At 36.3% G+C, this 16,580-nt stretch overlaps 1 protein-coding gene across 9 annotated transcripts in view; it reads right to left on the reverse strand.

The window, feature by feature from the left end:
• The window catches only part of stau (double-stranded RNA-binding protein Staufen), a 260,623-nt gene that overhangs the window by 67,502 nt on the left and 176,541 nt on the right, over window positions 1-16,580 (reverse strand). For 7 of the 9 annotated variants that reach the window (XR_016547104.1, XM_090376022.1, XM_090376020.1 and 4 more), the window contains exons 7-9: window positions 13,806-13,872; window positions 10,563-10,691; window positions 134-223 (exon numbers count right to left, since the gene is read on the reverse strand). Coding sequence is in view for 8 of the 9 variants with exons in the window: in XM_090376022.1 (XP_090232148.1) it covers window positions 134-223; window positions 10,563-10,691; window positions 13,806-13,872 (286 nt within the window). In the remaining variant the exon portion in view is untranslated. The remainder of the gene's footprint in view (window positions 1-133; window positions 224-10,562; window positions 10,692-13,805; window positions 13,873-16,580) is intronic. The other 2 variants (XM_090376021.1, XM_090376018.1) reach the window with 1 other exon arrangement.

A 16,580-nucleotide genomic window follows, 5' to 3' on the forward strand; every position in this document is an offset into this window, starting at 1 on the left:
AGCAAATTTCTGATTTCATATCCAAGAAAAACAGATAACCACTTCAAAATACCATACCGTGAGCTACTAATAATAATAAAAATAAGAGAAATACTTCAGAACATATTATCAAATAATAACCACATACACCTACCTGTATCAAGTAATTCTTTGGCAATTGTCTGCAAAGTAATCTTGTTCATGTCTGGTTTCTGAATTGGACCACCAGGAGCTCTGTTTAAACCTGAAAGTTTTAAATTTTAATTTAAAAAATATCAAATAATTAGGACTGATGACAGTTAGTAACCTATAGTATAGAAAATTAATCAATTTAAAATTAAAGGTAAACCCTAGTTCTTCTACGATACTCACCTTCAATTCCATCAATGCTAATGCCAACAGCTACCATTACCAGTCAGCAGGAACAGATCAGCATTGAGAAGTTAGTTTTATTTTGGTCTGATGGTTGAGTCCCAAAGTAGATTCAGAAGGCAGCAATAGGGTTGAATTTCCCAAATCAAGAACTGTCCACTCTGCATCTACTTTTAAGAAAATGGACAAATCCAACAAACTTGCTGAAAATTGGCAAATTAATTCTTATATAGTTTGTTTTGCCCAAGCAGTAGATCAAAAATGATTATTGTGCAGGGTGGAGATTTAACCTCATAGTCAGAAAGAACTTCACTGAACCCCAACTCTCAGAAAATTTGTTAGAAGGTTATAGGATTAACTGTGTATACTGATATTTGTAAACAAGATTTTCAACTCACCTAATAATTACATATGAATTAACATGAGAATATCTTAGTGTCACAATTTGCATTAGGCATGTAATGCACTCACTAAACAACTTCTGGATTTTACTTTAATTTTGGAATTGTCATTTTATAAACAACACTGATTTAGCAAGTTTGAATTGCTAGAGAAATCTGACATTGGGACTATGATGAAACTATTGTTGAAACTTCTGGCACCAGTTCATCACCTATACATCGTGATGAACCAATGCTTTACTTTTCTCACAATTCAGGACACACTTGTACAATAAGCTGCAATACAGAAATAGGATATACTTAATTTTTTTTTTATATTTATAATATGACCCCAAAAATTCTGAAAAATTCCAATATCTGAAAAGATCACTTCCCAAAGTTACCAAGTGTGGGAGGTTCAACAGTATTCAGTTTAATAAACTGCTTAGTGCTGCAGTATAGAGTATTTCAATTATTCAATTCACAATAAACTTCAGTTATACCATTCATATACAGTGCAATGTCCATGCAGAGAATATCTTGCTGCCTTTTATTGGCTCTTAGCCAAAGACTTCCCACAATCTACTTAAGCCAGATTGATCCCCAGAGTAACTGGATTATACACTACACTGTAGGTATTACAAGACTGTGTCCCCTGACAATTTATAATCATTCCATGCATTTTTCTTCTCTTTCACTAAGCTAACCAATTCATCTGAAATCAATTTTGATCAATACTTTCAAAAGTGAATCCAGATAACGTGGGAGTGGCCGGTGCAATGTTGAGTCATTTGGTGTAACATAAACACCGGGAAAACAAAAAATGAGGTGTGTTATAGGCATAATGGCTGTGATTAGTATAACGAACAACTGTACATATAAACAGTGGCCAGTAAATCAGATTGTCTTATAATGAGGAATCGAAATTCCCAGATACTGACTGAACTTGTGGGTTAGTCACTCACACAGTAACAAGGATTTTAAGGATTCATTGGTTGACTGATAATTACATAGCATATTAGAGGGGCAAAATGAAGATTCAATACTCTTGATCTGATTATCATCACTGACTCTTCATTCTTTAAAAATCTGCAGATAAATGACCCACTAAATGGCAATGATCACAGTGTATTGATGCAGAATTTACTTAAAGATGTAACTACTGCCGAGGACTTTTGCTTTCATGAAGGTGGTTACAGTGGTTTAGGACAGTTTTTAAATTATGTGCAATGGGACCAAATGATGATGCTAACAACAGCAAATTCTAAATGGAAAGCATTAAGGGAAGCAATTGTAGAAACTATTAGGATTTTTATACCAACTAAGAGATAATGTTCAAGGCTACAGCCCAAATGGATGTCAGATACACTGACAAGATTTGTGGCAAAGAAAAATGCATGGGATACACATAAATTATCAGGTGATACTGAAGACTACAAGCCCTTACAAGGTCTCTGGAAAAGAATGCAAAAAAAAAAAAAAAAAAAAAAAAAAATTTTTTTCATTTATATATACAGTAATACCCCGAAGTTACGCGATAGGTGGGTCCGACGAAAATCGCGTAAGTCGAATTCGCGTAAGTCGGGGTACAACTTTGCATATAAATACATATAAATTTTGCTTAATTGGGACCAAGGACTAACAAAAACACTAGTTTAGAAGAAAAATATTAATAAAATTGCAGTTCTTTATACATATTAATACAAAATATGTATTAAAAAAACAAATGACTTACGTAAAAAAGTTATTTCGATGTCGATGGCTTCATAAAATCTAACAAATTCGTCTGACGACACAGCGCGTTCTTTTTTTCACGCAGAATTTCTTCGTAGCAAGCTAATAATTTTTTTTATTCCTTGCTTTGTAGCTATAACGCGTTCTTCGTTGGAGTCTATGTTTTCTAAAATTTTTAAGCCCTTTACAATTGAGCCCTTTTCAATTTTCAACCTGTCAAGTTTGCAATTGTCATGTGCTTTTCGCCGTTGCTTCATTTAGGCCTGTAGCACGTGCAATATTACATGGTCTTTCATTTCGCTCAAAGCGTTTCACAATTTCATATTTTTTCTCTATCGACAGAGGTGGACTGGCCATGAGCCTTACCGGGGAAACCCCGGTGGGCCAGTGTGATTTTGGCCATAAACCATAGTATGAGGCCACTATAAATTTTCCTGGGTAAGAATTTTTGACCCAGTCCGCCTCTGTTTATCGTTAATTGCTTTTCTTTTTCTCTCTGAATCTGCAGTGTCTTCACCAGGACGCTTCCTTTTCACACCTTTTAATTAAGTATTTTACTCATTTTTAGGGAATAAAGCACAATTACAAAACGAGGAGGCACGCTTGATACGCATAAACACAGCTGCGCGCATGTAGCAACTGAATAAACAACACCATAAAGGCAGAGATACACTATTAACACCTCACATTTCTAGGGGTTACTACCATAAAACAATAAAAATCCAGTTGCGTTTCTGCTAGTTAAATCTGTTATAAACTGGTAGTAAACTCGATCTAATTGCATTTGCGATTATACCGATAGCTGGAATTGTGTTGGTTTTTACGTTATTATGGTGAAATGTGTTTCCCCTTCACTGATATAAAAAACATAAAAGCAACAAAGTTGAATTTTGTTCATCTTTCGCTCTCATTCTCCGCCGTCGCACCGTATATCGATAACATATGAAAAACGACCTTGAAAATAGTGGGCGGCAGCGTTGCCAAACGAAAAAAATCAAGAACCGCGTAACTCCGAGTTCGCGTAAGTCGGGGTAGCGTAAGTCGGGGTATTACTGTATATACACTAGAAGGAAGGGAATAAATCACATTGGTCCACTAGATTTGAATAGTTTATTGATAAATTTACTCAGATTGCTGATAAACCAAAAAACAGATATTTTGCATCTACATTAACTTACAGATAAAGAATAATTTAGGGATGAGGGTGTCAGAGGTTTATCAAATTTTAACAGAGAGCTAAATGATTTTGTGATAACTGAGAAGAAAGTGGAAGAGAAATTGTTGAAGCTAAATGCAAAAAAAAAAAAAAAAACACCTGGGGTTGATGGATCTATCCGATTATATTAAGAGAGTCAAAAAAAGGAGGTAAGCAGACTTTAGCCATAATTAATTATGAATGCATCCTTGGATTCAAGGAAGAACCCCATGGACTGGAGATGTGCAAATACATACCAGTTAGCTTACTTCTATTCAAGGGAAAACAATGGAGTCACTGATTAAAGAAGTAACGCAGTACCATCGAGACAGGAAAGCATTTATACTGCAGTTGCAGCTGGATTTGTTAGCAATCTTGTCTGACCAACATAATTGGATACTATGACACAGTAAAAAATAAACTGGGTGCAAAAAATAATTTTTACATCATATACTTAAATTTCAGAAAAGTTTTGATACCATTCCACATAAAAGGCTACTATACAAATTGGAGCAGTATGGCATTAAGGGAAGTTGCTGCTCAGGATAAAGGGATGATTGAGTAGGAGAAGACTGAGTTATTATTAATAGGCACTGCTCTTCTTGGACAAATGTTATTAGTGGAGTTCTCTAGGGTTCAGTGCATGGCCCATTGGTGTTTTCTATATTTATTAATGATACTGATGAAAGAATATCAGACAATGTCTACATTTGCAGATGATACAAAGGCTATCAGGATGGTTAATGACAATAATCAGGGTGGTTACTGCAACAAGATCCAGAAAAATCACAGTTGGATAAGAGGTGAAAAATAAAGTTTAACACTGAAAAATGCAGGGTACTGCACATGGGTAGCAGTAATCCCAGATTAATGTACCAACTATGTGGTATCACACTCAGGAAAGTGGAGAAAGAGACCTGGAGGTAATTGTGTAGTCGTATACAAAGTTCTCTGAGAGTGCACACAGGCTGACTGGGCAGCTCATGGGGTTCTGTCAATGATATACAAGAATCTTGCCTGCAGGGACAAGGAGATGATTATCCAATTATATAATATATAATGCTACATTATATAATATATAATGCTACATTATATAATTATATAATGCTACATGTGAAGAACTGCACACAGGTCTGGAAGCCTCATCTTAGGAAACATGTGGATCTGTTGGAACAAGTGCAGGGAAGAGCAAAAGGATTAGTAAATGGAACAAAAGTGTGCTCTTACAAGAAAAAACTACAGTTCTACAAATTTCAGCATGTGCATTACAGCAAGAGATGTGGCTAAAGTGTTTAAGGATGTAAATGGAGTGAATAGGCTCAATGCTGATGGAATAGTTTCCTTTGGTCAGACCACAAATTACAATTGAGGAAGGATGGTTGCAGGATGAATGTATGGAGATTCGCCTTCAGCCAGTAGATAACTGCATGCTGGAACAAGTTCCATGTGGTGTCATGGAAGTCAATAGTCTGAATAAATCCAATGAAGAATTAGAAAAACTATTAGAAGAGGATGGACAAGATTAAATGAAAAGAGAGGGGTTTTTTTGGGATGATTTGGTATATGCTTGCTTTCTTGCTTCGTTTGGCACCTACTAATACCTCTAGTTGGTGTAAAACACTTAATGGCCCTCTGATTACCTCCCTGAACATTTCATTTGGTATTTATATTTTTTTAACATCAATTGGTACCACTGAAATAAGTTAAAAAATTGTTTGAGCCTGTTGTAATTAACCTCTGCAAAACCAAAATCTTTTTCCCCCTTTTTTTTAAAATTAAAACCCCCAAACATGAAAGGTATTAGAACCTATAGTATTTAGTACCCTGCATGGCTGAAGGCTGAACAGATGAAAGAAGACATTTGTTGACATTACACCTGAATTTCTGTAGGTTGCAATTTTCAGCAAATACATGTGAAGGCAGGTTGTTCCAGAAAGCTGAAGTTGAAGCAATAAATGAGGAAGAAGAAAAGTTGGTTCTGTGAGTTTGAACTTAGACAGTAAATGGATGCAACTAGTTGCAGAATGTGTTTGGAAGTATCTATAGAAAAAGACATCCAGCAGAAACAAAATGTCTAAGAGACAGTGAGTGGAGAGAAGTTTTGGGAACACCACCCCAGTTGGGGAGTGTGGGGAACATTACTTCCATGGAAGGGCAGATTAGAGATTTCTACAAAGTGAGTAGTTGTTTCAAAGAAAAATAATACCAAGAGTGAAAGAGAACATCCAGTTTTATAATGTAGAGGAAGCAATATCTGTGATATGTTTATGCCAGGATATTAGAAGTGAGAGTAATCCCTAATAAAGATTTGTGATTTTGTTTAGAAATCTGAGTCATCAAAAATAGTATAGGAGCATTAGACTATTTTTTTGCGATATATAAGACAGAACTGAGTTACAGAAGGATTGAAATTAGTTAAGTTATTTTTGCCCTATAATTTGAAGTGCTAGTCAAGACATCAAGGGCAGATATTGTTGGATATCAGAGATGTGGTGTTGCACAGATATAAGGCCGACAGGGCTAGCCGGGTGGGTATAGTGCCTGTCTGGCAACCCAAAGGTCGCGAGTTCGAATCCAGCCTCGGGCTTGGATATTACAATGGTGCCATACTCTCCGGTTGGACCTCGTGGCCACGATACACGAAGGAAGCAGGAAAAAACTGGTTCCTTTGTGTATTGCTCACATCATACAATAAAAAAAAAACACAGATATAAGAAATGTAGAATTGGAATTTTGGGAGTGCAATGTGTACAGAAAGGATAGACAGGATAAGAGACAAGATAATTATGCATAGACAAGGAGAAGGGAGGAGGAATTATGCTGTTAGTTAATAAACGCACAAAATCTAAGGAAGTGCATCCAGTTGACATAGATGGACAGTGCAATGTTGAGCCAGTTTGGTGTGACATAAGCACTGGGAAAGCAAAATTGAGGGTAGGAGTTTGTCATAGGCCTAATGACTCTGATGAGTACAATGAACAACTGTACAGAGAAATAGAGGGGCCAGTAAATCAAAATGTCTTATAATGGGGGATTTTAACCTCCCAGATATTGAGTGGAACTTCTGGATTGGTCTCTCACATACTAGCAAGACTCTTGTGGATTTATTGGATGATTGTTTTCTACAGCAGCATCTTTGAGAGGCAACCAGGGGAAGTAATACTCTTGATCTGATTATCGGCAGTGATTAATTATTCATGCATTAAGAATCTCCAGATAAAGGTGCAACTAAGTGGCAGTGATCAGGGTGCACTGATGTGGAATTTACTCAAAGGTATAACTGCCATCAAGGGTAAAGGGAAAGGTTTTTTAGAAAACAGGCCTTGAGCATCGGCCTACGTTGCTATATAATTTTTAGTAACCGACAAACTGGTTAAAGTTAAATTTATTAAAAAAAAAAAAAAAAACAGATATATATATATACATAAATAAAATAAAAGTGTTAAAAATATATATATATATATATATATATATATAAAAATCAATAAAATAGAAGCTTTCAGGGCGAAAGATCCCTTCATCAGCTGCTCTGTGTATGGTGTACTGAGTATATACACCGATGAGCCAAAACATTATGACCGCCTGCCTAATATGATGTTGATCCTCCACGTGTAGCCAAAACAGCTCGTACCCGGCAAGGCATGAACGCTACAAGATTTCTAAATGTGTCTTGTGGTATCTGGTACCAACACGTAACCCAGCAGATCCTTTAACTCGTGTAAGGTCCATGGTTGAGATGCTGCAGATTGGAGTTGCTGTTCCAACACAAACCACAGATGCTCGATGTGATTGATGTCTGGGGAATTTGAAGGCCGGGGAAATACCTGGAAGTCTTCCGCAAACCAGTCTCGAACAGTCCAGACGGTGTGGCATGGAGCATTATCCTGCTGAAAGATTGCACTGCCAGAGGAAATGACCATTGCCACAAAAGGGTGTACCTGGTCAGCAATGATGTTTAGGTAGGTGGTAGATGTCAGTGCCCGGCACATGGATGACTGGACCCAAGGTATCTCAGCAGAACATTGCTCAAAGCATGATACCACCACCACTGGCTTGTTTTCATCCCACGGTGCATTCAGGTGCCATCACTTCCCCAGGTAAATGATGCACACGTACCTAACAGTCCACATGGTGCAACAAGAAATGTGATTCATCAGACCAGGCAACCTTCTTCCAATCACTAAGGTCCAGTTTCGATGTTTGCGTGCCCATTGTAGGCACTGTCACCAGTGAACTGTGGTTAGCATGGGCACTCGGAGCAGCCCCATTTTCAGCAGGGTTCGATGTACTGTGTGTTGTGACACATTACTCCCGTCAGCAGCATTCCAATTACCTGCTAGTTGTGCCACAGTCGTCACATACCACCCGGGAGAGCCTTCGCTCACCTCGAGCATCGATGAGCCGTGGTCGTCCAACACCTCGCCGGCGCTTCGTGGGTTCCCCCTCCTCGGACTACTTTCGTTAGGTACTAACCACGGCTGACCGTGAGCATCCCACCAGCCGTTCCATTTCGGATATGCTCTGACCCAGTTGTCTATCCATTACAATTTGGCCTTTGTCAAACTTGCTTAAGTTCGCTGCCTTTCCCATCTGAAGAACAAGAGTAACACTGATTAACGAAGCTCAGTTATCAGGTATTTTTTATAGTGTCCTGACCCGAACACACACTGTAGTGCAACTGCAGTTGCTTTTATTTGCATAACAACTCGCTGGTCATAATGTTTTGGCTCATCGGTGTATACGCGTAGGGTAAAAGAAAACGATGACCTGGGCATGATTGCAAATCACTACTCAGGTGCCAGTAATGCAGTATTACACATGTGTAAGGAACACCAGTGCTCACTGCACTGTAATACTGCAGACTCCATAATGGTGTGCATATTCACTCCCCTATTATGATTCACAGTACTATTACAGCTGACTGTTTAGTGTCTCAAACCATGAGTGCTGGTGGTAATGACGTGAATAGTCAATGGTTCCAATGTAGCATTGGGGATTAAGTTTATGCTGCTTGATACAATAATGTTCAGCAACAGCAGAGCAGTCAAAGTTAGCAGTGCGGAGAGCCACCTCATGTTCTGAAACATGATCTTTTAACCTCCTGGCGGTCTCACCAACATAACACATCTTGCAATCCAGACATGCAATACAGTAAATGGAACCGCTCTGTAAAAAGAGGAATAGGTGTTTTCACTCTGAAGATAATGGAATGCAATTTCCTACCAGGAAATTGCACACACTATGTGGTAAGAGTGTAAAATTCTAGCAAGACGTTCCAATGTACCCAGATAATAAGGGATGTAAGCAGTAGAGATAAACTCATTATCGTGGGGAGGATTTGATTGAGCGACAAAATCGCGAGCTTGCAACTCACACCTATCCAGAACACTAGGGGGAAAGCTGCAATTAGAAAGCTCTCCAATGCTTTTTCATGTTGTCTCTCCAATATGTGGTGTTTCAAGATGGCAGTTTTACATCACTTCCCTCCAACTCAGAGTACACTAATATCCATTTGACTGACATATAAGAATTGGGCAAAGTGAATACAAACCTATAGTATGAACTTTCCATTGTCCCTCCCAACTGCATTTCATATGATCATAGTGGTTTCCATAACTCTTGGCCCTTTTGACCTTTGACTCTTTCCCACAATGGTCCAACAAGAAAAATTTCATTGTTGTTAATCAAAGCATCACACAGTACCAGAAAGGTACACAACATGTCAATGTGATTGGACTGTTTTTTTTTTTTTTTTCTTTTGCATTCCCACTTGGCATAAAGAAGTGGGCTCATCTGTAATTATGCTACTGCTTAAGTTAAAGTTACATTCTGTGAGAAAACATGTAAGGTATGCTTTAAAATACTGGAGGAGAAGAGAAACAGAAGCTTACTAGAAACAGAAAATAAACTGAAATGGGTGTTTAATATTTTGCAAAATTCTCATGCAAGATACCACACCATATTAAATTTATTTTATTATTCAGTTTTTTTTACTGAAACAAAGATTATTATATAATGGACAGAGATTACAATGAATAAATCAACAGATTTTCTCAACTTCCTGTTTTCTTCTACATTTATGTACCTTCTAACCTTGTAATATGATATAAATATTTGGCATATCTGATCTCCTCAATACTCATTATAGCAAACTTTAGCGCACGCACACACACACACACACACACACACACACACACACACACACACACACACACACACACACACACACACACACACCACCATATATGAGGGTGGACTGAAAAGTATTGCCTCTTACTGAATAATTTTTGAAGGAATAAAGATAAATCAAAATGAGAAAAAAATGTAGATAAAAGAAGTTGTTTTTAATTTGATGTATCATTTTTCTTTATGCATTATGCCTAACTTGACACATTCTGTCCAGTGCTTGAAATTTTTGCATATTGTTCAAATGAAATTCTTTTGGCTGAGAAAACTCAACCAGTTCTTTCACTTCATCTGAGTCATAGCTGCTGCCTCAGAGATGTTCTTTAAGCTTTGGGAACAAATAAACAAAACAAAAAAAAAAAAAAAAAAAACACTTGCATTTCCAAAAACCAAATCTGATTTTAGAAATCAAAAGTACAACTTCAAATTCTAGCAATTAAATTCTTGCCAATGTTGTAAAGCTGTAGTGATGTTGAAACCACACAGCTGTATCGCCAGTCAAACTCAATAACTGCATGTTGTTTGACCAACATGCTCAAAGATGCTTCCATTTAAAACAGTGTAACTTGAAAATGAATACACACACACGAGACTATTAACTACATAAGCAACTAGGATGGAACCACCACAGACCACTGAGGTCATAAACTAAGAGACATTATTTAGTTCATGTCCATCCTCATATAAGAATGTGTAAGCTCAATAAGTAACCATACCTGTACCTTGAATTGGAGGAAATGTTTGTAAGGAATTTTGTTCAGTTGTAAGCCCTGCTGCATCAGGCATCAGTAACAATCCAGGTACAAGTTGTCTACCCAGTTTACCTTCGTTATCCAATTTTTCACCTATGTGGATCAAAATATATAACTTATTAATTTATTTATTTATATATTATTAATAATATTTAAATAAATAAATAAAAACATACATAACAGGGCCAGCAAACCCGAAAAATGCATGCGTGCAGTATTTACATAAAGAGATGGGATATTAAAATTTAACAATGAAAATATCTCCCCCTGAAATCAATTAATCATCTATCCGAGAGAGAAACACGAAAGTCAAAAAATATTTTATTTCAAACATTAGTATTAGCCAGTGCTTTTTTGGGCCGGTATGCAACAGTACGCATACGGCACCTTTATTAACAGTGATGTGTGACATTTGGATGCAATGCACTTTGAAATTTGTAATATTTGTAATTGAAATTTGTTATACAGTTTTATATAGTAAATATCTTAACAATAGATAGTAAAAAATTCAAATTTAGTTAAATAATTTTAAGCTTATTTTAATAAGTGGACTTTTTTTAATAAGTTGTGTAGACTTTCCCAAGCAGCTGGTAGGGAATACTGATCTACAGTTGCATGGATTCGTTTGATCTTTTACAGGTTTAGGAAAAGATAGCACTGTTGAATGACACCATGAGCAGGGATAGTAACTTTGGGAGATTCAAAAACAGCAACAGGGAATTTAATGCCTTTTTGTCTAGGTTTTGCAAGAGGAGGTAATAAATCCGATCAGGACCAGATGCCCCATTTGTTGATTTGTTTAGATCCTGCAGCTACAAAATTGTAAAGGACTGATTATATGGGAGTGATAGTTCTGTGCTGAAATTTAATTTGCATTGCTCAGCCCTTGTTTTATGTTGCTGAAAAGATGGTTCGTATGCAGATATAGCTGAGATTTGTGCAAAATTTTCTGCCAGAGCACTTGCTAGCACCATCTCAGTATTGTAGAGAATGCTAGTAGAAATCTACCATTCAGTTTTTTTATTTTATTCCAGATTATTCTGCTATTGCTATTTTTCATTATAGCAGAGGCAAACTGGATCCAAGAATCTTTTTTAGCCTTTTTCCTTACAAATCGTGCTTTTGCTTTAAGTTTTTTGAAATTAATAAGGTTTGTTTGATTGTTTTATGTGGTTTGATTGAGTCTACTTTTCAGGTCCAGTCTGTTTTTGACTCTAATTTTATTCTTTCTTTTTTTTGAGAAGATAGGATGTCCTGTGTCCTGTGTCCATTCTGTCTTCTGTGCACAGATCTAAGATTGGCCCATCCAAGTTGACGTTTTCATTTATATCCATATTTGTTAAATTTGGCTGAGTTCTCTGCATTGGGACTACTGTTTTAGTTTTTATGGTTTTTGATGAAGGCTACGATGCAGTTGGTGGTAATGTAATTGACATGATCTATCGCATGCTGTTCCTTAGTAAATTGTTATGAGGGTAAGAGTATTTCTCGGGCCCAATCCGCAATACACATGGTTGGGGGAACTAACAAGTCAGTTCGAATGGCTACTAACTGGTATTGCTTTGCTGCTGCAACATAGGTATATTTTGGTGTAGCAACCATAATTTGCTTATTTACTTTCTGGTAAGTCACTTTCCGTTCTACTTTGTATTTTTGAATCTTTTTTTTATTGTTTTCCATAGTTCAAAGGATCTCGAATAAGCAGGGTGATGGCCTTGACTGTTCGGACAATGTGCTGTTTCAGCATCATATTCCATTTGTGTGTGGGATTTTGACCTACAGTTTGGGCACACTACATCTCCTCAACAGACAGTCTGAGAGTGCCCAAATTTTTGACACTTGTAACACCTGATGGAATTAGAAATGTAGGCTCTTACACAGCAACTGAGATAGCCAGCTTTAACTCTCGATAGTAAATTTGGTGTGCCAAACGTAAGGATGATGTTCCGTATGGGAACAAGCTGACCATCTTTTCTGATCATAATCCGCTTAGCTTGCATGAATTTTTGTTCTTTTAACTCTTGGACCAGCTCGTCGTCTGTGACACTGATCAAATCCCACTCAGCAATTACCGCTTTGGAGATATTTAGTGTTGCCTTTAGGGTAACTTGCATGGGAATACCACCAAAAATTAAGAGGTGCAGCATTCTTCGATTGCTTACAACTCGCACTTTCTATTAGTATCTCCAGATATAAGTCTGTTCACCATTTTAGGTGAACCTGCTGATCTTTCCAAGAATTTTTGTATCAGAAATTAGGAGAGCATAGTCATGTATTTGTTTGACAAGGATCAGAAGATAAGGAAAGATGGGAACTATTGTTACTCTCTGTCAGTTCGCAGTCTTTTCGATTGTGATGTGTCATCATCGGTGTCATTTACTTTTGAACATGAGCATCGGGGCTCAGTTGGAGGGAAATTATCAAATTCCATGTTTGTTCCTTTTAGCCCTGGGAGAGGGACTTTCTTTTAGCAGGTTACTGGCACGGCCACAACCAGGCAGGAGCGGTGCCACCAGTGACCAAACAGTTGTAGAAGTTAGTAATTAAGATATATAACACTGAATAAAGAAAGGTATTTTTCCTTCTGGGTTCTTACTTTACACTAAGCACAGAACCTCTTGAGGTAAACAAAAGAGAAAAAGATACTAGAAAGGAAATTAAACCTTGTCACTTAGAAAGAGCACTGTATATCTCAGAGAAAATCGCTTGTCACTATCGCTAAAATAACTTGGCACTCGGGGGCTCCAAAGTTTGTAAATAAAAGTATCATACATCTATTGTGATGCAAATCAAGTTACCTTACACTTAACTTTTAAATAGATAGCCCTTTCCTATAAAGAGAAGTATAGTATATTGTTATTTATCTCAGTGAGTGCCATTATCCATGTGGCCCATTTCGGGAATTACTGTCCCTTAATTGGTGGATATTAGGATTGCTGTCCTCATATCAGTGAGACATTAATTCCTGAAATGAATCCCTGATAACGGCATGCACTAAAAATAAATAGTAATATACGCTTCTTTATGGGGGAAGGGTTTCTTTATTCAGAGATTAAAGAATGAGATAACTCATGATTTGCTTCACAATTTTACACTATATCCACAATAGTTATATACTTTCTGTTGCTTGAAGCTTTACAACTTTAAACTTATACAGATAATGGAATTAACTGATCTAACATTTATATCCCAATAAGATTACATTACCTTCATGATCAAGAAAAGTGACTTTCCTGTTTTTGTCGGGATCCTGTCCCTGGAATATATGTGAATTCTATGGAAAAAAGAATATGTATCAAAAATTGGGAAATACTGGATCCAGAAAAAAATATCACAATAGATAAGCTATTTTCATAAAATAAAATATTCACCATAAAATATTTTTGTTTTCAACACAATTACTTCCTTAACTGAATGCATTTATTCCACTTTGTTTTAAAGGTGGATCAATCCTGTCGGTTTAAAATAAAATGCCAAATTAGTTGTATCATGATGTGCATCAGTATCACAACTCCATAGGTATTTCATCAAATTTTAAAATAACTTGAAACCACCATGAACTAAGACAATTCTACAGGGCAGATGATTCGACTCCTTGAGGCTGCCTTCTTCAACAGCCGAAACTTGTGAATTAGATCACCAGTACAGCAAATTCCTGTCTGTTAGTTTTCAGTGTTGACTGGTGATCTCAATTAAAGACCACACTGTCATAAGATTGTATAGTGATTTGATTTCACAAAGTAGACTGATTTCATGAGCCATGAAGTAGACTGTTGCTCATGAAATAAAATAAATAAATAAATAAATGACTAGCTGCAATATGTCCAGTGCACTGGTGATGTTGACTTCTCTGAAGAAGAATAAGCATTTTTTTTCCAATGGTGGACCTCTATTTTATCTGCTGCCATAACTCTTGAAAGCAATATTTCAAAGTTTTCTTCATACACATTTCAATTTTTCCAAGGAATTTTCAGGTTCCTTACTTGTGAGCTAGTGTCATTAATTAACACATCCATAAAAATTGTTTTGCCTATAAACTTGCGTGAACAACTTTTCAGGCAAAATAACAAAACATTAGTTCCATATCACATTCTCTAGATAGGATGAGCAATTTCAATTTTCTATATAAAAAAAAAACAATACAATTAACTGCCTGGTAGAATGTCCAGAATTGTTTGCATGCATAGATTGCTCATCTCAAAATATTAAAAGAACCAACTCTCCATAAACATTCTGATTCTACTTTTAAACAGTCTTAGGAGTATTCCTTTCTTCTGTTGAAACCATCTAACACAAGTATAATTTAATTCAACAGTTAAGTTGTTGTTGGGTTTTAGATATATCAGCAACTTAGGCCATACTGCACCATCATATATATGTCTGTACAAATGAACATTCCCTCCCTCCCCCCAACTAGGAAGGTTTTTTTTTTTTTTGGTAGTTGTTGGCGCATAGGCTTCTGTGGCCATAATGCACCTCCCAAGGTTTTTGTAGTACTTTGATCCAAGCCTGAGGCAGGAATCGAACCCGCGACCTTTGGGTTGCCAGGCAGGCACTTTACCCACCCAGCTAGCCTAGTCGGCTCCAACTAGGAAGTAGACTACGACCTAGATCAGTCATGGGCAACCTGTGGTCAATGGGATACATGCAGCATTCTGTGACTTCTTCTATGGCCCAAATTCTATCATGATCCTTATATGTATTTATGTCAAAAGAAATTTACAATAAGACCATATGTCCAGTGAAAATAATTCATAAGGTTTCAGCTATAAATTTTAATATTAGTTATCCTAGCCACAATTTCTTTAAAAATTAATAGACTTGGCAATATATGTGGTACTGCCAATTGTAAATGGCAAATTTAATTATTTCTTCAATGTTGAAATTGATTCTTCATTAATTAGGTCTATTCTAAACTAATATTTAGGAATATCTTGAAGTAAAAAATGATGCGGTTTCAGATTTCAAATTATATTACATAAAGCAATGCTAGAAATCAGAAAACAGTTCCTTCTTGAAATCCAACTTTTCTGTTTATATTCCATGAATGATTTTCTATATTTTTTTGTAAATTTTTAAAACTTAAGATTATTTCTAATGCATTCATTAAAGCATTAGAAATAATTATTAAATGAAATTCATTCATTTAATGAATGAATTTTGAAATTCATTCATTAAATGCAAATTGAATTTAAGAAAGACATCTATCTTTTATTACTGCAATGTTCAACTGTACCAGTCAGTTATCGGTTTTTCACCCAAGTACACTTGGGTGAAAAAAAGCAGTTGATTCATCTTAAGAGGTTTTTTTGCAAAATCCGTGTTAAAACTTTTACAACCTCGAAAGGCTACTTTGAAAGCCCATCATAGTATGTGCACTGAATATGTATATATTTATATTATTTGGTAATAAATTTTTAAAAATTTAGCATTTATATGCCAGTCACACTTGGCAAACCTGCATCAGGGCTGACAACAAGGAGAACTGCGACACTGTCAGCTGAGCAGTTGGTCATTTCCTTTCTCTTGTGGTGAGTGTTATTTCAGTGCTGCAAAATTTAAGTTAATTAATTGGTTTTCAATAATTCCCCATAATGTCTTCATTCAAAAAAAAAGAAAGCTAACAGATGAAATGAGAACATTTCAGAAATGGTGGACACATCAGTACTGTTGAGATGAAAAACAAATCACTGTGTCTTATATATTCAGAATCTATCTCCGCAAGTAAAGAATATAATGTTGAGTGCCATTATACTACCAAGCATTCGGCATAAATTTCAAGGAGAGATTTGAAATCTCAATGTAGAGAAACTAATGCAACAGATTGGAAAGCTAGATACACTTATTTTTAATAGACAAAAAGTTTCCAATAAAATTGTGCATGCTAACTATACTGCTAGTGGAAAGGTTGCCATGCATTGGAAAAACTACACAGATGGCGAATTTACAAAAGAATGCTTTCTAGCCATTGCTGAAATTTTA

The sequence above is a fragment of the Mastigoproctus giganteus genome, chromosome 6, assembly GCF_048544385.1.
Source record: "Mastigoproctus giganteus isolate SK-2022 chromosome 6, ASM4854438v1, whole genome shotgun sequence".
Classification (NCBI taxonomy): domain Eukaryota; kingdom Metazoa; phylum Arthropoda; class Arachnida; order Uropygi; family Thelyphonidae; genus Mastigoproctus; species Mastigoproctus giganteus.